Source organism: Zalophus californianus, chromosome 3 (assembly GCF_009762305.2).
Source record: "Zalophus californianus isolate mZalCal1 chromosome 3, mZalCal1.pri.v2, whole genome shotgun sequence".
Lineage (NCBI taxonomy): Eukaryota > Metazoa > Chordata > Mammalia > Carnivora > Otariidae > Zalophus > Zalophus californianus.
Window position 1 is genome coordinate 94,327,088 of NC_045597.1, and position 24,341 is coordinate 94,351,428.

At 45.4% G+C, this 24,341-nt stretch overlaps 2 protein-coding genes across 4 annotated transcripts in view; one reads left to right on the forward strand and one right to left on the reverse strand.

Annotated features, from left to right (window-relative positions):
* Positions 1-24,341, forward strand: part of LOC113919842 (40S ribosomal protein S24-like) — a 76,752-nt gene that overhangs the window by 12,552 nt on the left and 39,859 nt on the right. The window contains exons 2-4 of one of the 3 annotated variants that reach the window (XM_035726699.1): positions 6,002-6,062; positions 10,103-10,201; positions 15,472-15,550. The gene's annotated coding sequence lies outside the window, so the exon portion shown is untranslated. The remainder of the gene's footprint in view (positions 1-6,001; positions 6,063-10,102; positions 10,202-15,471; positions 15,551-24,341) is intronic. The other 2 variants (XM_035726700.1, XM_035726702.1) reach the window with 2 other exon arrangements.
* Positions 18,714-24,339, reverse strand: DBI (diazepam binding inhibitor, acyl-CoA binding protein). The gene is made up of 4 exons (XM_035726707.1): positions 24,168-24,339; positions 22,990-23,107; positions 20,668-20,730; positions 18,714-19,008 (listed from the first exon to the last, which is right to left on the reverse strand). Exons 1-4 carry the CDS (start codon positions 24,174-24,176, stop codon positions 18,935-18,937), a joined length of 264 nt encoding a protein of 87 aa, XP_035582600.1. The 5' UTR covers positions 24,177-24,339; the 3' UTR covers positions 18,714-18,934.

Here is a 24,341-nt window from a genome sequence, read left to right on the forward strand (position 1 = left end):
AGAGAGAGATCGTGGGAGCAGGAACACAGCAGGGGGAGTGGGAGAGGGAGAAGCAGGCTTCCTGCCGAGCAGGGAGCCCGATGAGGGGCTCAATCCCAGGACCCTGGGATCATGACCTGAACTGAAGGCAGCCGCTTAACCAACTGAGCCACCCAGGCAGGCACCCCTTCCTCAATTTCTTTCTTGAGTGTTCTATAGTTTTCTGAGTACAGATCCCTTGTCTCTTTGGTTAGGTTTATACCTAGATATCTTAAGGTTTGGGGTGCAGTTGTAAATGGAATTGACTCCTTAATTACTCTTTCTTCTGTCTCATTGTTAGTGTATAAAAACACAACTGATTTGTGTGCATTGATTTTATATCCTGCCACTTTACTGAATTCCTGTATGAGTTCTAGCAGTTTTGGGGTGGAGTCTTTTGGGTTTTCCACATAAAGTATCATATCATCTGCAAACAGTGAGAGTTTGACTTCTTCTTTGCCGATTTGGATGCCTTTTATTTTTTTTTGTTGTTGTCTGATTGCTGTAGCTAGGACTTCTAATGCTATGTTGAATAGCAGTGGTGATAGTGGACATCCCTGCCGTGTTCCTGACCTTAGGGGAGAAAGCTGTCAGGTTTTCCCCACTGAGAATGATAGTTGCTGTGGCCTTTTCATATATGGCTTTTATGATATTGAGGTATATTCCCTCTATCCCTACACTGTGAAGAGTTTTAGTTAAGAAAGGATGCTGTACTTTGTCGAATGCTTTTTCTGCATCTATTGAGAGGATCATATGGTTCTTGTCCTTTCTTTTATTTATTTAGTGTATCACATTGATTGATTTGCAGATGTTGAACCATGCTTGCAGCCCAGGAATAAATCCCTCTTGGTCATGGTTAACAGTCATTTTAATGTACTGTTGGATCCTATTGGCTAGTATTTTGGTGAGAATTTTTGCATCCATGTTCATCAGGGATATCAGTCTGTAATTCCCCTTTTTGGTGGGGTCTTTGTCTGGTTTTGGGATCAAGGTAATGCTGGCCTCATAGAATGAGTTTGGAAGTTTTACTTCCATTTCTATTTTTTGAAACAGCCTCAGAAGAATAGGTATTAATTCTTCTTTAAATGTTTGGTAGAATTCCCCTGGGAAGCCATTCAGCCCTGGGCTCTTGTTTGTTGGGAGATTTTTGATTAGTGCTTCAATTTCCTTGCTGGTTATGGGTCTGTTTAGGTTTTCTATTTCTTCCTGTTTCAGTTTTGGTAGTTTATACATCTCTAGGAATGCATTCCTTTCTTCCAGATTGCCTAATTTGTTGGCCTATAGTTGCTCATAATGTGTTCTTATAATTGTATTTCTTCAGTGTTGCTTGTGATCTCTTCTCTTTCAGTCATGCTTTTATTTATTTGGGTCCTTTCTCTTTTCTTTTTGAGAAGTCTGGCCAGGGGCTTATCAATCTTATTAATTCTTTCAAAGAACCAATTCCTAGTTTCGTTGATCTGTTCTACTGTTCTTTTGGTTTCTATTTCATTGATCCCCACTCTAATCTTTATTATTTCTCTTCTCCTGCTGGGTTTAGGCTTTATTTGCTGTTCTTTCTCCAGCTCTTTTTGGTGTAAGGTTAGGTCAGGTATTTGAGACATTTATTGTTTCTTGAGAAAGGCTTGTATTACTATATACTTCCCTGTTAGGACCGACTTTGCTGCATCCCAAAGGCTTTGAACAGTTGTGTTTTCATTTTCAATTGTTTCAATGAATTTTTTAAATTCTTCTTTAATTTCATGGTTTACCCAATCATTCTTTATAGGATGCTCTTTAGCCTCCATGTATTTGAGTTCTTTCCGACTTTCCTCTTGTGATTGAGCTCCAGTTTGAAAGCACTGTGGTCTGAAAATATGTAGGGAATGATCCCAATCTTTTGGTACCGGTTGAGACCTGATTTGTGACCCAGTATGTGATCTGTTCTGGAGAATGTTCCATGTGCAGTCGAGAAAAATATGTATTCTGTTGCTTTAGGATGGAATGCTCTGAATATATCTGTGAAGTCCATCTTGTCCAGTGTGTCATTCAAAGCCCTTGTTTCCTTGTTGATCTTCTGCTTAGATGATCTGTCCATTGCAGTGAGTGGGGTGTTAAATTTCCCTACTATTATTGTACTATTATCAATGTGTTTCTTTAATTTTGTTATTAATTGGTTTATATAATTGGCTGCTTCCCTGTTAGGGGCATAAATATTTACAATGTTAGATCTTCTTGTTGGATAGACCCCTTAATTATGATATAGTGTCCTTCCTCATCTCTTATTATACTCGTTGGTTTAAAATCTCATTTGTCTGATATAAGGATTGTCACCCCAGCTTTCATTTGATGTCCATTAGCATAATAAATTTTTCCCCACCCCCGACTTTCAATCCAGAGGTATCTTTGGATCTAAAATGAGTCTCTTGCAGACAGCATGTCAATGGGTCTTACTTTTTAATCTAATCTGATACCCTGTGTCTTTTGATTGGGGCATTTAGCCAATTTACATTCAGAGTAAGTATTGAAAGATATGAATTTAGTGCCATTGTATTACCTGTAAAGTCACTGTTTCTGTAGATTGTCTTTTTCCTTTCTGGTCTATGTTACTTTTGGGCTCTCTCTTCACTTAAAGGATCCTTACGGGGCTGGTTTAGTGATCATAAATTCTTTTAGTTTCTGTTTGTCCTGGAAGCTTTTTATCTTCTATTTTGAATGACATCCTTGCTGGAAAAAGTATTCTTGGCTGCATATTTTTCTCATTTAGGACCCTGAATATATCATGCCAGTCCTTTCTGGCCTGCCCAGGTCTCTGTAGATAGATCTTTTGCCAGTCTAATGTTTCTGCCTTTGTAGGTTATGGACCTCTTGTCCTGAACTGCTTTCAGGATTTTCTCTTTGTCTCTGAGATTTGCAAGTTTCAGTCTTATATGTTGGGGTGTTGACCTATTTTTATTGATTTTGAGGGGGGTTTTCTGTGCCTTCTGGACTTGGATGCCTTCTTCCTTCCCCGGATTAGGGACGTTCTCTGCAATAATTTGCTCCAGTATACCTTCTGCCACCCTCTCTCTTTCCTCTTCTTCTGGGATCCCAATTATTCTAATATTGTTTCGCTTTATGGTATCACTCATCTCTCGAATTCTCCCCTCATGATCCAGTAGTTGTTTATCTCTCTTTTTCTCGGCTTCTTTATTGTCCATCATATTGTCTTCTATATCACTAATTCTCTCTTCTGTTTCATTTATCCTAGCAGTTAGAGCCTCCTTTTTTTTTAGAGCCTCCATTTTTGATTACATCTCATTAATAGCCTTTTTGATTTCAACTTGATTAGATTTTAGTTATTTTATTTCTCCAGAAAGTGATTCTCTAGTATCTTCTATGCTTTTTTCAAGGCCAGCTAGTATCTTTATAATCATTATTCTGAACTCTAGTTCTGACATCTTACTTATGTCCATACTGATTAGGTCCTTGCCAGTCAGTACTGCCTCTTGTTTTCTTTTTGAGGTGAGTTTGTCTGTCTTGTCATTCTATCCAGACAGGAAGAGATGAATGAGAGAACAAAATAATAAAATGGCAACAACACCCCAGAGAAATGTACACTAAACAAATTAGAAGAGACCCAAAACCGAAAAAATAATTTAAAAAAAGAGAATATAGGGGTGCCTGGGTGGCTCAGTCATTAAGCATCTGCCTTTGGCTCAGATCATGATCCCAGGGACCTGGGATCGAGCCCCACATTGGGCACCCTGCTCAGCGGGGAGTCTGCTTAACCCTCTAAACTTTTCACCTGTTTGTGATCTCTGTCTTTCACTCTCTCAAATAAATAAATAAAATCTTAAAAAAAGAGAGAATATAATCAGACAGATGAACAGAATAGAGTAATACACTGGATCCTGTGTCTATTTTGGTCTGTTAGAAAATTAGATCCCAAAATTGTAAAGGAAGAAAAACTTATATGTGTACAAAAATAAAATTAAATACAATGAAGGGATAGAATGTAACTGTAAAAATGAAAATTAAAAGATAAAAAAAAGATAAAGAAAAGGAGGAATATAAACAGATAGGTGTACAGAACAGAGGAATACACTATATCCTGAGTGTATTTTTGTTGGTTTGTTAGAAGAAACAACATCTCAAAATTATAAAGAAAGAAAAACATACATATACAAAAATAAAAGTAAATAAGTTGAAATGATAGAATGTAACTGTAAAGATGAAAATTAAAAACGACTTTAACAAAACAAAACACAAAAAAGAGAAAAAGAAGAAGAAAGAAAAAAAACCGAGAGAATATGATCAGACAGGTGAAAAGAACAGAGCCATACACTAAATTCTGGGTGTATTTTGGTCTGTTAGAAGAAACTGTATCCCAGAATTGTAAAGAAGAAAAACTTATATATATATATATATATATATAAATTTATATATATATATAAATTTATATATATATAAATTTATATTATTATATATTTATATAATTTATATATTTATATAATATTTTATAATGTATAATTTATATATTTATATATAAATTTATATATTTATATGTATAAAATCAAATACAAGGAAAAGATAGAATGTAATTGTAAAAATAAAAATTAAAAAATACTTTAAAAAAGAGTTGATAAATAACAATTGGGTGAAAAAGGAAAGAGAAAAAAAAATTGAAAGACTAAAGAATCGTGGGGAAAACCCCATGAATTCTATATCCTATATTCCCCTAGTGCTGGAGTTTTGCAGTTCTTGTTGATCGGTAAACTTGGTCTTGGCTGGATGTTCTTGCTGATCTTCTGGGGGTGGGGCCTGTTGCATTGATTCCCACGGGTGTTTGCCTGAGGCGGAATTGCACTGCCCTTGCTGGGGCAGACTAAGTAATCTGCTCCAGTTTGCTCTCTGTAGCTTTTGTTCCCTGAAATAATTACGTGCAGTTTTAGAGGATGAGAATGAAAATGGCAGCCTCCCAATCTCTGGCCCCAGAGCCAAGAGTTCAGGGCCCCATTCCTCAGCACGCCCTCAGGGAAAAGCAATCAATCACTCCTGTCTCCTTCAGCTGTCTGTGTATTCTGTGCTCACCAGGCCCGTGACCTAGCTTTTCTATCTCAGGCATGCGACCCTGTTTTGAGTCTCCAAACCCTGCGGACTCCTGCAGTGGGCTCCCCCACCACTCCTCCCGGGGGAGGAAGGAGGGTCTCGCCGGTTCTGTAGCTTGCTGGGCCCCTGCTTGGGGAGCAGTCACCTGACCATGTCAAGGTTCAGGGTTTATGACAACACTGAGCTGAGAGGCCACTCCTAGGCTCACTGGTTACAGCCGGCTTCCCCACTCCCAATACCTGGGTACTCTGCCTCACTCAGGCACCCCCAGTCTTTCTGTGACTCCGAGGGTCCTGAGACCACACTGTCCCACCTAGGATTCCAATCTGCTTCACCACCTGAACATCTTTCAGGCGGGGACATCCCTCACCAGAGCCAACTTCTTAAAGTTCCGATTTTTTTCTCCACTGCTCTATCACTTGCCGGTGCTGGCTGATGGAGGCTCCCTGCCCCCGCAGTTTATCTTCCCATATATCACCTTGGATTCCCTTCCCCACACCTTCTACCTTGCAGAAAGTGGTCGCTTTTCTATTTGTAGAGTTGCAGCTATTCTTTTCTTAGGTCTCTGGTTGAGTTTGCAGGTGTTCAGAATGATTTGATAGCTATCTAGCCGAATTCCTGGGACTGGATGAAACTAAGGTTTCCTACTCCTGCCATCTTGGAATCTCTCCGCCTGATTCATTAATATTGTATACCTCTTTACTTGAGTTTTCTTTAATTTCACTCACGATGCTTTGATGTTTTCATTGTACACGTCTTGCAGATATTTTTAAATTCATTCCTAATTCATGTTTTTGGATGCTACTGTAAAGTTTTTAAAATTTTGATTTTCAGTTGTTCATTGCTAGTCCATAGAAATAGAACTGATTTTTTAATATTGTATCCTATGATATTGTTTCTTTTCTTTCCAATCTAGATGCCTTTTTCCTTGCCACATGTCCTTGCTAGAAGCTCCAGGATGCTGCTGAATAGAAGTGGTAAGAGTAGACATCTTACCACCATAAGGAGAAGTTTCCTTATAGCGTTAGTTTGTTTAGAGTTTGTATCATGGATGGGGAACAACATTTGTTAAATGCTTTTTCTGCATCTACTGAGGTGATCACATTTTGTTTTTTCAGTCTTTTAATATGGTGAATTGCAGTGATTTGTTTCTGAATGTTAGGCCAACTTTGTATTCTTGTAATAAATCTCACTTTATCTTTTTTACATATTGCTGGATTTGATTTGCTAATATTTTATTAAAGATTTTTGCATCCATGTTATATTTTGTGTTTTTTTCCCCACTCACTGTAATATTTGTGAGATTCATCTGTATTATTGCATGAGTTGTAGTTTGTCCATTTATTATCGTATATTATTCCATTGCATGAATATTCCATATTACTTCTTCTGTTCTCCTGTTGATGGACATGTGGGTTATTTTCAGTTTGGGGCTGTTATGAATAGTGCTGTTATGAACATTTTTGTGCAGGTCTTCGTGATGCGTTTCAGTGGGTGTATACCCAGGGATTGAATTGCTGGGCCCTATGGTATACTTATGTTTAGCTTTACTATCAGACAGTTATCTAAGATATTTGAGCTGAAATATTTGTGCTGATGGAACATCAACAGCATATGAGAGTTCTGATTGCTCTACATTTTGCCAATACTTGACATTTCTTTTTCTTTTTCATTTTTGCTATTCTGGTAGCTGTGTACTTGTATCATATTGTGGTCTTAAATTTCTCTGATGACTAGCAAGGTTGAACACCTTTTTGTTTATTGGTCGTTTGCATAGCCTCTTTTGAGAAGTTCAAGTCCTTTGCTCTTTTCTCCCGTTGGATTATCTCCCTTTTTATTATTGATTTGTGGGAGTTCTTTGTATATTCTGGATACGAGTATTTTGTAGGATAGACGTATTGCAAACATTTTTTTCTCACTCTGGGTTACCTTTGGCTTCCCTTAATGGTGTTTTCCACTGTCTTTTTTCTTAAATATTTATTTATTTGAGAGAGAGAGAGTAGGGGGAGGGGCAGAGGGAGAGGGAGAGAGAATCTCAAGCAGATTCTATGCTGAGTGCAGAGCCCAACGCAGGGTTTGATCTCACGACCTTGAGATCACGACCTGAGCCAAAACCAAGAGTCAGACGCTTAACCAACTGCACCACCCAGGTGTCACTCCACTGTCATTTTAAATTATATTTAATGGAAAACCTTTTTCCATGTTTGTCCCATATGAACACTGGGCTCCCAGTAGGCCTATAGTTTGCTATTTTTTTCCTACATTACAAAGTGTTCTTAGATAAGGTGGAAGAAACCTCCCACAAAGAATACAAATGTATGAATCCACCTATATGAAATTGTAGAAAGGCAAAACTAATCTAGGGTAAAAAAAAAAAAAAAAAAATGAGAGCAGCATTTGCCTCCAGGAGCATGGTGAGAGATACTGACCGGGAAGGGGCATGAAGGAACTTTCTGGATTATAGCAGTGTTCTATATTTTGACAGGGATCTGGGTTGTACAAGTATGTGCATTTGTTAAAACATATCTAGTGGTATGTTTAAGATACTTGCATTTTATCGTGGTATGTTTAAGATGCTTGCATTTTATTGTAGTTGAATTTGACCCCAAAGAAATAAAACTGTAAACAAATGTTGAACTCAAGTTAATAATATACCCATTTAAGTATTTAGGGGGAAGCATATTAATATCTGCAGCTTACTTTGAAATGCATCAAAAAGAGTTCAGATTGCAGGATTAAGGGGTGGATGGGTTGCTGTATGAGAAAGCGACTGGTGGGTGCTTGGGCGGCTCAGTTGGTTAAGCAACTGCCTTCGGCTCAGGTCATGATCCTGGAGTCCCGGGATCAGAGTTCCGCATCGGGCTCCCTGCTGAGCAAGGAGTCTGCTTCTCCCTCTGACCCTCCCCCCTCTCATGTACTCTATCTCATTCTCTCTCTCAAATAAATAAATAAAATATTTTAAAAAAAAGAGAAAGTGACTGGTGTAAAATGCTGTGGTAAAAATCTAGGTAGCAGCTACATGGGTATTCACTGTAAAAGTCTTTCAACTTTTCTTTATTCTTTTTCTTTCTTTCTGTCTTTCTTTCTTTCTTTCTGTCTTTCTTTCTGTCTTTCTGTCTTTCTTTCTGTCTTTGTCTTTCTTTGTCTTTCTTTCTTTCTGTCTTTCTTTCTTTCTTTGTCTTTCTTTCTTTCTTTCTTTCTTTCTTTCTTTCTTTCTTTCTTTCTTTCTTTCTTTCTTTCCTTCTTTCTTTCCTTCTTTCCTTCTTTCTTTCCTTCTTTCCTTCTTTCTTTCTTTCTTTCCTTCTTTCTTTCTTTCTTTCCTTCCTTCCTTCCTTCCTTCCTTCCTTCCTTCCTTCCTTCTTTCTTTCTTTCTTTCTTTCTTTCTTTCTTTCTTTCTTTCTTTCTTTCTTTCTTTCTTTCTTTCTTTCTTTCTTTCTTTTTCTTTCTCTCTCTTCTTTCTTGTGGGCAGCAAAGCAAAGTTTATTGAGCGATAGTACAAAACTCCTGAAGAGGGAGGGGACCCACAAGGGTTGCCCTCAACTTTTCCGTATGTTGGAAAAGTTTCCTAATAAAATGGAGAGAAATAAATAAGATGAAAGCTCTCAAAGTCCTTTAAAGTTGGGTGAGGCTGAAAGGAGGCTAGCTTTTCTTTTCTTTCTTTTTTTTAAGATTTTATTTATTTATTTGACAGAGAGAGACAGCGAGAGAGGGGATACAAGCAGCGGGAGTGGGAGAGGGAGAAGCAGGCTTCCTGCAGAGCAGGGAGCCCGATGTGGGGCTCGATCCCAGGACCCCAGGATCATGACCTGAGCCGAAGGCAGATGCTTAACGACTGAGCCACCCAGGTGCCCTGAGGCTAGCTTTTCTTGCTCCCTGTCACCAGCTCCTGCAGACCCGCCCTCCATCTGTGTGTCACGCTGTTCTGTCCCATGGCTATCAGTGCTGGAAAGTGGCTTCCTCCCTTGGAGCCTCCAACACATTTCCCTCTTTCCACGCAGGAGCTCAGGCTCCTCTGTGAGCATTTGGGTCTTGATCATGTGCACGATTCAGGAAGGTGGCTTTGTCACTGCAATGACACCAAAAGGCTTTGCATTTAGTCCCCCAGCGTGGCACCTGGCCTGTGAGGCAGGGTGGGGATGCCTCAGTACCACTCCGCTTCCTGGGCAACTCAGGGCCTCCCTGGTTAACCCATTAACACACACAACCTTGGTTCATGGGAAACATCTGGCCTTCTGCTCCCTGGCCATTGAATTAAACTTTGGGGAGCAGTGCTGGACCTGAGAAAGAGCCTCAATCTGCAAGACACCATGTTTTACCCTCCAAAGTATAAAAACAAAACAATTTTTAACGTGATACTACTTCAATGCTGGCAAGGATGTGATGATGGCAGGGCACATGGTACATGACCAGTAAAAGCTTTTTTATGGAAATATTTTACATATGTATAGAAATTCTATATTTTGAATCCATAAGTTATATCCAAGGATTTATCTCTAAGTGAAAAGTCAAAATGTTTTCTTTTTCTTTTTTTTTAAAGATTTTATTTATTTATTTGAGAGAGAGAGAATGAGAGATAGCACGAGAGGGAAGAGGGTCAGAGGGAGAAGCAGACTCCCTGCCGAGCAGGGAGCCCGATGCGGGACTCGATTCCGGGACTCTAGGATCATGACCTGAGCCGAAGGCAGTCGCTTAACCAACTGAGCCACCCAGGCACCCTCAAAATGTTTTCAAAGGTCTAAATATAAAGATATTTTATAAGTTATCATAATAATAGCAAAAATTGGATATTGCCTGCCAGGATACTAATTCAATGGCAGTTCAACAATGTGATACAAATATTACCCAGACATTTTTCACTATATACTTTTAGCAGGGAGAAATGAGGTTATAGAACTTTCTATACAATGTGATCCTCACGACATGCTAAAGGACTACGAGAGATTATTTGTTCTCCTTTTTATAGTTTCTGGTATTTTCCAAGTTAGCTGTAATACATGCACATTGTTTTTCAAATTAGAAAAGAATTTTCAATGTGGCAGTCTGGAGCTGAGATATGAAGGAGACGTCTACTGCGGATTCACGGTATGATGCATTTAAAGAGACTGTACCTTAAAAGGTTTGTTTAAAAACTCTTAAAATCAATTTGTCAAATCTTTTGCTTTAATATGAAGATAGTGCAGGACCCCGTTTAAGATCAAACTGATGGAAATGTTAAGTCAGTGGGTAGAGGGGAAAAAAGACTACCGCTAAAGGGTGGAACTTTGCCTGCACTGGGCTGGAGCAAAATTGCATTACAAAATTCCCAAGAGTATAACTGCAAGCAAGGGGTGTGAACTGTCCATCGTGGTAAAGGCTGCTGTTCTTGCTATCTTGCATCATTGATGGCATTGGCTGTCAGTTCCCACCATCCACAGGGGAAGTGAAAGGTCAGTGGAAGGGAAGGAACAGGGAGAAGGGAAATTTCACTTAGGAGGTCCTTAGAGTTCGCACTGTGATGGTAATTTTGCAAGCATTATCCGTCATCTTATCCCGAGAGTAGCCCTGTGAGATGTGCATTAAAACATCACCAGGAAGTGACAGAAACCTGCATCAGACTAGCTCAAGCAAAAAGGGGATGTAATGGTTCAGTTATCTAGAAAGGACAGCTTGAAGGAGGCCTCATGTGATAACGTCGTGAATCTCTGACAGGTTATACCCCAGTCCCCCCCTCAAATGGCTGCAACAGTGTCTTCCATCCCACAGGCCTTTCCAACGATGGGACTTTGACACTTCTCTTATTAAGCAATGGGGCCTGTGTTCTCTGTCCTTGAATTTGGGTGTGCTTATGATGATGGCGGAGGTGCCACTATGTGGCTTTGGAGGTGAGGTGATACAGGTTCTGCCTGGGTCTCTTGGGACACCCGCTCTGGGAACTCGTGCTATTAGGAAGCCTCCCCAACATGGCGAGCCCTGTGTAGGGGTCCTGGCTGACAGCCAGGGTCAGCCACCAGGCACCAGCATGAGTGATGAGGCTCTGAGGGGACTCCATCCCCATGATCATCTAGCGGCAACCACATGAGCTACTCTGAAAAACAGCATCCAGCGAAAGCCCAGTCGAGTCCAGAACCGTGAGAATGGTAATGAAATTATTGTTGTCTTAAGCCACTAAGTTAGGGGGTGACTTGTTATACAGCAACAGATAACTTTTTTCTTCCAGTGTCCAAATAAAATCTATGGTAAGAGCTAATTCGCTGCGTCCTGACCATGCTGGATCATCACTGTGGCCCAAGGAATGGAGTTCTGTAACCTAGGTTGCCAGCTGTATACTTGCCCTTTCCCCTGTTAATGACATCCGAGTTCTATTTGGGTTGACAAGGTGCACAGTCTGTCTTGTAGCTAAGCATGTGGTTAAATTCTGGCCAATGAGACACAAGCAGAGGTGTATGTGGTTCTTTAGGGACAGATCCTGTATTTGTTTCCTATAATCTTGCCTAGCCTCCTGTTGCTGTAACAAATTATTATAGATTTAGTAGCTTAAAACAACACAGATTTATTGCCTTCCAGTTCTGGAGGTCAGAAGTCTGACCCAGATCTCACTAGGCTAAAGTCAGGGTGCCGGGAGGGCTGCATTCCTTCTGGAGGCTGTAGGGGAGTCTTTCTTTCCTTGTCTTTTCAGTTTCTGGAGGCCCTGGCTTAGGACTTCTTCAAAGCCATCAGTATCACATCACTCTGACATTGACTGTTCTCCTTGCTTCTTCCACATTTAAGGACCCTTGTTATTATAGTGGGCCCAGCTAGATAATGCAGGATCATTTCTCTACTTTAAGGTCAGGTAATTAACAACCTTACTTCCATCTGCAACCTTAATTGCCCTTTGCTGTGTAACCTAACATATGCACAGGTTCTGGGGATCAGAACATGGACATCCTTGGGATATCATTTCTCTGCCTACTGGAGATCCTCAGATGGGAGGGGATATCATTTTGTCCTTTCCTCCTCCTTCCCCCATCTTTGTTTTTTTAAAGATTTATTTATTTATTTGAGAGAGAGCGAGCATGGGGGGGAGGGGCAGAGGGAGGGAGAGAATCTGAAACAGACTCCACACTGAGCATGGAGCCCAACTCGGGGCTCGATCTCATGGCCCTGAGATCATGACCTGAGCTGAAATCAAGAGTTGGAAGCTCAACCAACTGAGCCACCCAGGTGCCCCATTCCCACTGTCTTGAATGGACTCAGATATGTCCACTTATGGAATGAGGTTCTGTGGTTGGCAGCCTACCAGAACCACCTCTTGACAGTTGCTCAAATGGGAGAGGGAGGGGATGCTGGATGGACAAAAACATCAAATGTCCTCTGTGAACATGTGCTACAAAAATGCTGCATAACCAACAACCCCCAAGACTGAGGACCTTACAACAACATCTATCATCAGTGTGTAGTAGCTCACAGGTCTTCAGTTGATGGTGGCTCTGCCAGGCTTCTCTGAGACCAACTGGACTTAACTTTAGGCTGTGGGTTAGGTTCAGGTGTGTTCTACCTGTCTCTCACATCTACCTGGGACAGCTGCTCCTCAGGAATATTCTCCTCAGGAATATTCTTCTCATGGCAGGTGGAAAAGTATATGAGGGCAAACCAAGCCAAGTAAGCACATCCACAGCTCTTCCTTGCATCATGTCTGATCAAATTTCACTGGCCAAAGCAAGTTATATGACCATACCCAGTGTCAAAGGAGTGGAAATGAAAATTCTGCCCATTCTAGTGGGAGGGTCTTCAGAGTGACGCACAAAGTTGCACAGATATATAATTACTTGAAGCATGTAAAGGGTTGGGAGCCATCACCCACTTTGCCACAGTGGTGTAAACCAAATCATTTCTCTCACCAGTGGGGGAGTTTTGGAGGGATTTTTCTTTATGCCCACTTGACCTGATGGGCTAATTCCTCAGGAATAGTGGAGTGGAGACATTTCCTTAAAAAGAAGGGATGAGGGTCCAAGTTCACATGAGCACAAAAGATATACAATTTAAGATTGAGAAAGAGTCTGGGCTACTTCATCCAGAACCTCTCAAACCTTAAAATCCTAAGAAAGATTAATTCATTTTTTAATTTAAACCCTTTTGTTGACTAATAATAGTTACCATGTATTAATTTTTCTTCTGTGTATTAGGCATTTATTCAGTCCTCCCTCATAGAGATTATCCTATTTTATACACAAAAAAATCTCAGGCTAAGGGAAGATAAGAAACTTGCTCAAGGTCATGAAGAACAAAAGTGGTCATGTCTTGATTTAAATTCAAATCTATCTGCAAAGCCCATGCTCTTTCCAGTCCAGTGTATCACCTGATGAACTGGCAGCATCCTTTAGGGCCACACTTGGGCAAAACTGTGCTAAGGGTGGGGTAATCGCCTCTCCAAAACTCCTCCCACTTTGCAGTCCCCCTTTCTTTTGACTTCTCCTGCTTGATGGTGATGCCCTGGGGTTGGTGTGTGATTTCTCAATGTGGTCCCCTTGGTAGCAACCCGAGCTCCAGCTTGTTCATGACTGCCATCAAAACTGCTAACTCCCATGCTTTTAAGGTCCCAGATCTCCAACACAGATGAACCCAATCAAGTGTTCCCAAGAGAGTCCTCCAGGTCATGAGTCACGTTTATACTTGACAAAGACCTTCAGGGTCTTACTCCTAAAGAAGGGCTGCTGGTGGAAGGGACCAGCCCATGGGTAGCCACAGAGGAGTCAGCAGGCACATGAGTTTCCTGGGGTTCCTGCAACAAATCCCATAAACTGGGTAACTTAAAACAATAGAAACTTATTCTCCCACAATTCTGGATGCCAGAAGTTCAGGTTTAAGGTACTGGCAAGGTACCTTCTGGGAACCTTGAGGGAGATTCCATTCCATGCCTCTCTCTTAGCTTCTGGTGTTGCTGGGAAACCTTGGCATTCCTTGGCTTATGGCTGCATCAATCCAGTCTCTGCCCCCATGTTCACATGGCCTTTATCTCTGTGCATCTCTGTGTCTCAAATTTCTCTCTGTTCCCTCTTAAAAGGACACCAGTCATTGGTTTAGGGCCCATCCCACGTCCAGGATGATCTTATCTCGAGATTCTTTTTTATCCCCCCAAGGTCAAGAATGTCTTTATTGAAGTAGGATGATGGGACATGGGGGAGGGAGACCCTCAAAGGCCTAGGGCTCTCCCAGTACCTGGCTGTGTGTTCCACTGTAGCTGGCGGGTCCAAGTGGCTGAGATATCCCAGGGCCAGCAGCCAGCATCAAGGGCGGAGAGATTACCCATCCCCCCAAGTGCCACGGTCTGTGGTTGGTATTGCACCAATTTCCCTGGAAAGACTTTATGGGGCTTTACAGCTCCTAAAAAAAGAAAATACAGTCTAGAATTAAGTTCACTCATTACTTAGAAAAATCATAAAACATAAGAAAAAGCTATTGGTTGACCAATTCCTGGTCTTCCAAGCATTGAGTTGTAGCCAAGGCAGGGGTGTTGCAAAGCAGGGGGGGGGTGATTCTCTGGATGAATGCAGAGAGGGCATCCCAGGGCACTTCTGTTGCCCTCCAGTTTGTGGTTTACAGATCTTTCAGGGCAAAGATGGTGTCTGAATTATCTTTAAATCCTAGGTTCCTGAAAGAGCTTTGCTTATTTTGTGGTCTGTTCTTAGCTGTTCCATGTTCTTTCAAAAGAGAGATCATATAAAATCACACAAATAATTAAGAGAGGAAACATTCTGAAATCTTACTTGGGAGCTGCCAGGGACAGAAGCATTGACTTGCCTTGACTCAGGCCCCTAGGGGACAGCTCTGCTAAAGCCAGCCTCTACTGATTATTTTTCCTGGCCCATCTCAACTCCAGACAACTGTAATTTAATTTTAAACACCTGTAATCATCTGGTTACTTAAATCACCCTCTCAACAACTTCCTAGCCTGGCTCCCATCAAGCCAGCCATTTCTGGGCCCTTCAATTTCCCCTCTTCTGGCTTTCCTTCCTATCTATACTGGGCAATGACCTTCTGCTCAACCCCATTTTATTGATGAAGAAACTGAGGCTAACAGAGGTGACCTAACTTGCCCCGTGTCTATGTAACTCAGGCAGCGGCTGAGCCAGGTCCCCTACTGGCCCCTGATCTACAGCACTGGTTCCCAGGCTTTTGGCTCTTGGAATTACTCTTATGTGGGGAGAACGTTCTGGGACGACCCACACTTATTTGCATGGTTGACTTCCCACCTTTTGGAGCATGGCCAAGGTGGGGAGCAGCACTTTGTAACTCCAGGCCAGGACCTGTCTGGATGGTGGGGAAGGAAGTCTCGAGGGTGAGGATGCACACTAGGGAAGGCCCCCTGGGCTGCTAGGAAGTTGTGTTTGCCAGGCATTGTGTGAGGCTCTTTACCCATTTTGTCAGCCCATTTTCTAGATGAAGAAAATGTGGCTCCAAGAAGAGCCATGATCCAGCACCCGAGAGACCGCAGTTTGATTCACAGGTAAGTCTGTCACCAAAGGCAGATTGGAGGTAAGAAGTGCCGCTGTGGATGCCTCACAAGGGGGAAGGTGAAGACTGGTGCCCTGCCCTGCGCCCCACTGCTGATCTCATTTGTTCCCAAACGACAGCCTGTGAACCAGCCTGGGGCTGTACGTGCATTTCCGCAGGAGCCATCGGAACAGGCATGGTCCCTGAAGCCACTGGTGCCGTGTTCCCAGAACACCACAGCTTGTGGGGTGCCTGGGGGGCTCAGGTGGTTAGGCGTCTGCCTTCGGCTCAGGTCATGATTCCACGGTCCTGGAATTGAGTCCCGCCTTAGGCTCCTTGCTTGGCAGGGAACCTGCGTCTCCCTCTGCCTGCCGCTCCCCCTGCTTGTGCTCTCTCTCTCTCTCTGGCAAATAAATAAAATCTTAAAAAAAAAAAAAAAAGAACACCACAGCTTGTTACTTTTTGGAGAAACCAGTTCCACTACTTTATAGTGCGTGTGTGTGTCGGCGGGGGGGGGGGGTGGGCCGGGGGGGGTGCTTCCAAACCTAGCATTGTCTCAGAATCACCTGAGATGCTTAAAAAAGTATGGCTTAAAAAAAAGAAAAAAAAGAAAAAAAAGAAAAAAGTATGGTTCATTGGGGGTCCCCGCTCCAGCCTGGGAGATGTGATCTGCTTCCCTGAGCTGCTCCTCAGGAAGACCTGCACAGTAGGCGGGGGATTTCACAGCACCTTCTGCTAGCCCAGTGGGGCAAGGGTCACCCTTGTAATCGGACAGACAGGGGCACTGCAAAGCTGAGTGGCAGCCGGTGGTCACGAGAGAGAATGTGACAGAAGGGGACAAGCAGGCCCTTCCTGGGCAGAGAGCCCTGGGTTTGGATCCATTCACATCACCTGAGTCTTAATCCCTTCATCTGAATAATGGGTCCGGTCATTCCCATCACAGAGCATGGAGGTGTAGTACTGACTTCAAAGCACCGCGGGATTAAATTCACCAACCGGAGTAATGAACCTGAGCGGGAGGCTTGCCCTGCAGGTTCTCAGCAAACGACAGCCAGTAACTGGAGGCCACACCCGTTGTGGGCAAGTGGGCCTTTCCGCTCCCATGGTGGTTCTCTCCCATCTGCGTCCGGGGAAGAACCATGGCGTAGTCCTAACACAGTCCTAGCCCACGTGACTGCAGATGGCCAGGCTGCCCTCTTTGTCAGGGCCTCCCTAGGCCGAGGCCCATTCTCTGATGCTGGCCGGCAGCTGGGCAGCAATACGGTGCCCAAGCACACAACCGCCTTGCTCTGGCTTCCTTTCACGAGCTCGAGTACCGGGCAGGCAGGTTCTTCTGCCTGCACTCCTGCCACTGCCTGCACTCCTGCCACTGCCGCCACAGGGAGTGACCATCTGCTTCTGGGCTAGGTCCTTGATTCTGACAGCCATTGCAAGGGATGTTGCCAGGGACAAGAGTTGGTAGAGAACCGGCGGGAGAAAAATTCCTGATGAAGGGTCACACACCGGGCACCCTCGCTAGGGCAGGAGTTTCTCACACCATTACATTTCACACTGACCGCCACCCTCCAGGTTAAGTGAGGTAGGCCTGACCCCAGAGCCAGGTCCGTCTGGACAAGAACCATACCCTGGACTCACTGAAGGTGGTTTTTCCTTTGGTTTTACCCCTGAAGCAGGCAAAAACTGATCAAAGGAGAGAATGTAGGTATGGGTATAGTTGAGTGGCTCTTCCCCCACCTCGGGCTCAGAGATGCCTGGGAGTTCCGTGGCCTTGGCAGGCTGGGTGCCGTGGAGCTGGGTGGGGGGAGAGCAGAACAGAGAGAATGGAGGGCCTCCTGCCCCATAGGCCTTCAGTCACATTGGCGCCCAGGGAAGGCTAACTCCCGTATAAATGACATGGCTGCTCAAGAAGTCACTTCACTCAGGGCGCACGTCTAGGTTTTGAACCTTGGCCCCATTGGGAGCGCTCCCCCACCCCCCATCTACACCTGCTTCTATACAAGCTTCTGGGGTTCATTTTCCATGCGCAGGCTGGGCTGGCACGGGACAATCACCATTCTCAGAACCCACGGATGCCATCAGGTCCACAATCTGAATGCCTCTGACCACATCTACTTCCCAGCAGCTGCCTAGCCCCTTTGTTGACAAATCTGTGCTTTTCAGTTTCATTATCAAGACTTGTATCAGGTGCCACTTCCCACTGAAGGCATGCTGTACGCCAGGCCCTTCGGGCTGTTCTGGTTTCTCCCGTTCCAGCACAGGGCACACCTGTGAGGCTACCTTGTGTGGTGCAGGCATCTGAGCCAGGGAGATGAGTGTGTGAATGCTGGCTCTTAGATTATTTGCCGAGTGGCCTTGGGCAAGTCACTCCAACTCTGATGCCTCCCTGTATTGCTGGCTGAACTAGGTCCAAGACCAAGGCACAGGCTTCGGAGGGAAGGCACAGCTGTCTGGCTTCAAGGAGCTTCTCCCTTGACCCCTTTCAGCCTCAGCATACTCATCTGCACAATGGGAAAACCACAACCTTCCTCCCAAGACTGTGCAAGGAGTCGGGTAGAACATCTGGCAAGGAGGGCCTGCTGGCTGTCTTTTTTTCTTTCTTTCTTTTTGACAACCTACAACCCCCAGGGTCAAGCTCCAGCCTTTCTTCTCTGTAACCTTAAGCCCTAGCCTCCTGGGTCCTGATCTCCCTTCTCCCTGCTGAGCACCCACTTTCCCACTCGGTGTTGCCTGTCCAGCCGCCCCATGGGCCTGGAACTCTGGGAATGCCCCGTGGCAGATGCACAGTTCATTCCTGACTGGAGCTTCTAGTCTTGCTCCTTTGCTCTGGAACCATGGACGGGAGGGACTTCAGACAAACCTCAAATACTTGTCAACCCTGCTTTACTTGGAGCTTGAGGCCAGCAATGTCCCCAGCAGAGGGTTGGCAGTCCCTGCGGCCTGAGGTCTCAGCCAGCCCACCCGGTCAGTGTGGCTGGAAGGGGGAGGAAGGAGGAGGTAGGAAAGGCTATTTCTGTAACCCTTTCCCTCCCCACCAGAGGTGTGTCACCTGCCTCGCTCCCCACCAGAGTAGAGGAGGGTGAGCTCAAACACTTCCAGGCGAAATCTTTAGAAAAAGGAAGTGAGGAGGAGCGACTGGAATCGAGTAAACTATTTCAAGAACCCAGATTACTGAAGACTTAAAGTAACAAATGTGCTTTTAATAGATCTATGGATAAAAACTACTCAGCGCAGGTCAGTAACCATGGCGGCCCTACTCTGTTGGAGCCATGTCCTGTACGGTCTTCAGGACCTAGGTTAACAGGCTATTTGCATTATTTCATGTCATCCACAGTATTAGAGAAGAAAGGCATTAGATCAGTTTAGATGAAATGCAATGTTGGCAGCCAAATCCAGTCTGTTATATTCCATATTTTTTCTTTAGTTCTTCTACTTTGTTGACGTAAGCTTTCATGGCATCTTCCTTGGAAGTCCCTGGAAGGAATCAACAGGATTATTTATCAGAGAGGCAGCACGGTAGAAAAGCAGCAGACTTAAAAGCCCTCGACAGCCCCAGTTTCATGCTCGGAGGCTCAGTTTCTCCCCTGTGAAGTGGGGTTTCTCTTACCTGCACCTCACGGACGTCCAGGATTCAACTTGAAATACTTAAGGAGCTGGGCCCGCAGCAGATGCTTCCGAAAGCACTGAACCCCTAATGTGTGTGCAGCTGTCCTGAGGCCCGTCATTGGCCTGCGGGCCGCATGAGTCCCCCACTGTTGTGAGTGAGTGGTCAACCTGAGCCTCGGGGGCAAGGCTGGACGCTCCAGACAGGTCGGAAAGCCTACTATGGGGAGTTGCAGTGACTTTCCTGGCCCTGTTGACTCTGACTCTCATGGTTGGCTCTGACCTATCTGTTGGCTCTTCTCTGCTAGAGCTGCTAAGCTGGCAGTGAGAAAGCAAAGCCAGGCACCCTCTTCTCCCCAGAGAGGAGCTGTGGGAAAAGTTTCGAGAACTGTGAGCAAAGGCAGCTAGCTCGTGGAGGTGAATGAGGCACATCTCTGCCCTCCCGCCACAGTCCAAAGGGCACAGACCATATCCCTCAGAGACAGTGAGCCCCGGTTTCCTGGACTCTGCGGTGAGGGAGAGATGCTGGGAATCGGAGCGCTTTCTGAAACACTGCAGAGCGCCTGGACACCGGTATGCGAACGGCCAGTGACGATGGGCAGTCAGACGCGCATTCCTGTTCCAGTTACTTGCAAATCCTAGGAGTGTATTGATTGTATCCTGGCCCTTTTTGAATCTGAGGGCTTTTCATTCGCAGAAAGACAGAGGGCTTATTCAGAAGCTAGCGAGCGAGAACACAAAAGCTGGTAGGCAGCTTCAGTGCCAACTGGTGGGTCTTGCTGCCGCAGGCGGCACGTGATGAAGTCAGAGCTGGGGTACTTCTTGGCTACTGCTGCTTAGCGTGTAGTAGCTCTGTTCATGGGGCCTACGGTGTGCCATGCAGTACTCACTCCTTTCCTTTATGTGCCTTTCTGGCTGGAAGGGAGCTGGGGAGGGCTGCTTGGGCTAGGGGATCACTGTCTGGCCTTGCGAGGAAGAGGAAGGTGCAGGCAGGAAACCACCCCTACTTTTTTTTAAAGATTTTATTTCTTTATTTGACAGAGAGAGACACAGTGAGACAGGGAACACAAGCAGGGGGAGCGGCAGAGGGAGAAAGAGAAGCGGAGCAGGGAGCCCAATGCAGGACTCCCTCCCAGGACCCTGGGATCACGACCTGAGCCGAAGGCAGACGCTTAATGACTGAGCCACCCAGGCACCCTGAAACCATTCCTTCTTGTGAATACACATAAAACCCAGGCCAACTATTTCACACACACTCCCACACATAGTCTGTTTTCCAGTAACCTGGTCCCCAGCCCCTCCTCTCCCAACAATACCACCGCTCAGAGACGGAGCTCTTGGAGAAGGCATACATGGTATTAGGAGAAAAAGTAGGTGGCCCAGTTTTTTTCCATTTTGGCCAGGCCAGGCTGGTTTCTGGCATGTGCCCTATCCATTCTGTTTACTCTCCTCACCCTTTACACACTCCATAATGAAGAGTATTTCATTACTGGGCTTCACAGACTAGGGAAACTGATTACGAACAATTACCTTTCAGATGATTCCAGGCATCCCACTTGGCCTTGCCTTTGAGATCCAACAGCCCAGGCCGTTCTGAAACAAGGAAAGAAAAAGACATTAGACCTGCTTCAAGTTCTAATGGAGAACGTCATCGACTCTCTTGTCCTGAAACCCATCTTTCATTTCATTGGTTCCTTCCAAGCTCTGTTAGGGAGTTAAATGGGTCCAGCACAGTGGGTTCTGCCTTCAGAAACCCAGATGTACAGAAATCCAAACTTAAGATTTAGAGAAAATAGGAAGAAAACTGTTCTCATTACTAGGCAGACTTTGTCTTAGAAGTTAAATTTTAACTCCAAAATTTCTCCTTTTAAAAACCATACTTAAAAATTTTTTTTTAAACAAGTACTACATCCATTCATATGGCCTAAAACTGAAATGCTGTCACGGAGAATACTATAAAGTTTCCCTCCCACTCCTGCTCTCAGTCAGCCAATTTCTCTCTTTCACATTATTGCTATCAGTTTTCTGGGCTCCTCTTTCTGTGAATAGTCTGTTCATACCCTTGCCCCACTTTTCTACCAAGTTGTTAGTCTAACTCTTGTTAATCTGTGGGCGTTTTGTCTCCAAAGTTAAAGCATTCTTAAAGTTACACCATGATTTTGTGCTTCCAGACCTGTCATCAGCTGCACTTGGGAAACACACTGGCTACTTCCCTGCTGACCTATTTTACCGCCACGCTGAGAACAAAGGCAAAAGGAGCAATCCCAGGGCCCATGGCCCGGACCACTGTGCCTGAGAAACAGCAAGTCTCCTCAGATGCTTTCAGAGAAGCATTTCCAGGGATGCTGGAGAGGGTGCCTGCAGAGTCGTCATCCAGGAAGAGTAAGCACACTCCAAAAGCCATTTTTGTGATGATGGACATGTACATTTGCACTAACTCAGGGCCCCTGGCCACTTGTGGCACTTGATATGTGGCTTCTGCCACTGAGGACTGAGCTCTGGATTTTAACTATTTTCAATTTAAAACTGAATGGGGCTAGTAGTGACAAGCTATTGGGACAATGCAGCCCTAGAATGAGCTGAAGCCTCCCCAATGAGGAAGCGACAGATTCCCAAGCCGGTCTACATACTCATGTAAAAGCAGGGCAGAGGCCAGGGTCTAGGAAAATCCTGTTTGGCAGAAGAGCATCTCAGCCCCTCTGGCCACCCCCACTTCATCTCTCCTTTCCCTTCCTGGGAGGATATAAAGTTTATAAACCCAGTGCAGAACTCACCTTTGCCCCAAGACCTCTCTCAGCTAAGCCCTTTCTGGGAACTTCGATTTGGCACTGCTCTGGGCACCATTTCCTGCTTCCATATGGCTGGCAGCCACCACTTGCTCCACTGCCCACCCCAAGCACGATGGAATTGGCCATGCTTTCCCTCCTGAACAGAGGAGGGGGTGACCTCCTTCTATGCTGCTGTGGCCACTGCCTCTGAGTTCCTGCAGAGACTGCATTGTGCTGTTGCCTCAGTACACACCTGAGTTGCAGGGACTTAGGGGCAGAATAAAAACTGTCCAAAGCAGGAAAGACTATTCAGAATATGGTAGTCTAAACTACCACCTCAAAATCTGTACTAAGATTTTTTTCAATGGGGAAGAAACGGTCAGCAGAAACCACTGTCAGCAAAAATGCTTCTGACTGGCCTCAGGAAGCCAGCTTCTCTGCTCTTGCTATCAGACTTGGCCCGGCTGCCAAGTGCTCTGACTTTGATTCTGCCTGTCTATGGTGGAAGTAGTAGGATTCAACAAAGCTACTACTGAGCTGAGAGCTTGGACTAAGTCTCTTCCAGCCTGGGGTCTCTGCTTCCTCCCAAGCAGATGGAAAATGCTGGTGATAACCAGTAAAGTCCTTCCAAAAACTAGGATTTGAATTCTGCTACCCGAGCCACCAAGAACAGTACAGGGTCCATGAGCCCCATTCAGGAGCATGATCTTGGCATGGGGGGGGCACGCCATGAGCCATTACCATGTTCCACCTGAAAAGTAGGACTTTCAGTGGTTTTGAGTGTGCAGTTCCCATAGATTAAGAGTTCCAGCACCCATCAAGGCCCTGAGTCTGCCTTGATGAGTAGGGGACCTTCCCAAGTTCAGCAACCTGTTTTTTTTTTTTTAATTAAAGATTTTATTTATTTATTTGACAGCTAGAGAGAGCCAGAGAACACAAGCAAGGGTAATGTCAGTGGGAGAGGGAGAAGCAGGCTCACCAATGAGCAGGAAGCCTGACACGGGGCTCGATCCCAGGACCCTGGGATCATGACTTGAGCTCAAGGCAGATGCTCAACCAACTGAGCCACCCAGGCACCCCATACCTGTGTTTATGTCACCCACAGTTGCTTGTTTGTAGTGGCTGTAGATGAAAAACAACTCATCATCTGTTGGCTTGGTCTTGAGGTGCTTAACATCCTCAACAGCTTTGTCAAACTCAGCCTAAACATGAGGAGAGAAAAGGTCTAAATAGAGCTCAGTAATGGGGAGAGACAGGGTGGAAAGGCAGCACTCCTGCAATGCCTGTTAGGAAAAGCAGTGTGTGTTCTCAGCTCCCCAACAGGGCAGCCAGAAAGATTCAGCAAAACAAGGAGGGGAAGCACAGGGGTTCACTCGTTCGATGCATAACTATGTACTGGATGCTCTTACCAGGTACCAGGTGCTGGAAACACAGTGGTGAAGGAAGCAGGCTAGAAGTGCCTGCAGTAGGCATATACTTCAGTGAAAAAGCGTGGTCAACTGCCTGACCACCCCTGGGTCAGGCCGGGGTCTCAGTAAAGCCCTGACTTGCCGATAGGGCTAGCACAGCGTGTTTCAAACAGTTGAGAAGGGGACGGGGTTAGGGGACGGGGTTTGAGTACGGAGGTGTCAGCGACTGGAGCCCGTTGGACCCCCGCCCCCTGGGACTGGGCGTCCAGCGCTGACCTCTATTTCAGTGTTCTGATTGGAGAGAGGTGAGATGAGTCAGAGGTCACCCCACACAGTTCAGTCTCCGAAAGGCGACTACATTCGAAGGAGGAAAGAGTTCTGGGCCAACTCTCCCCAAGCCCTCCCCTTCCCGCACGTTGAACACTCAGCCCCTATGTCCCGTGACCTCTAAGTTGTCAGCCACGGCTTTCTCGCTTCCCCACTCTGCATGGCGTCCCTACTCCTGCCCTGACCTTCCGGATGGGGAACTCGGTCTCTTTGCTCCTTCAATCCACGGAACCCTCTACCTGCCATCTTTCTACCTAGGACCCTCGCCTCCGACCCCTGTTCCTGCTTCATCGCGAAGTCCACCCCATGGGCAACTTTCTAGCAGTTGCGGATGGGTAGCAGTGTCCAAACCCTGCAAGTTCCGCTCACGAGGCTCCCTACAGAGTCAGGGCTGGGCACGGGTGCAGGAGGCACAGCGGGGCGGGGAAGGGAAAGACCCTGTGGAGTTCTTCCTGGGAGATACCCCCTCTCCCCCCAGCCTGCAGCCTCGCCGCACCTTCGCAGCCAGGCTAGGCACGCTTTATACCTGAGACATGCTGGCGGGGTTGCGAAGATCCGGAAAACCCGCGGACGCGGCGAAGAGCAGGTAACACACTACTCGACTGGCAGCGCCTTTAGAGGCGCAGCCGCAGGAGACTCCAACCCTGCCAGGCAGGCCAGGCAGCCAATCAGAAGCCAGCTCTACGCTGGGGGGCGTGTC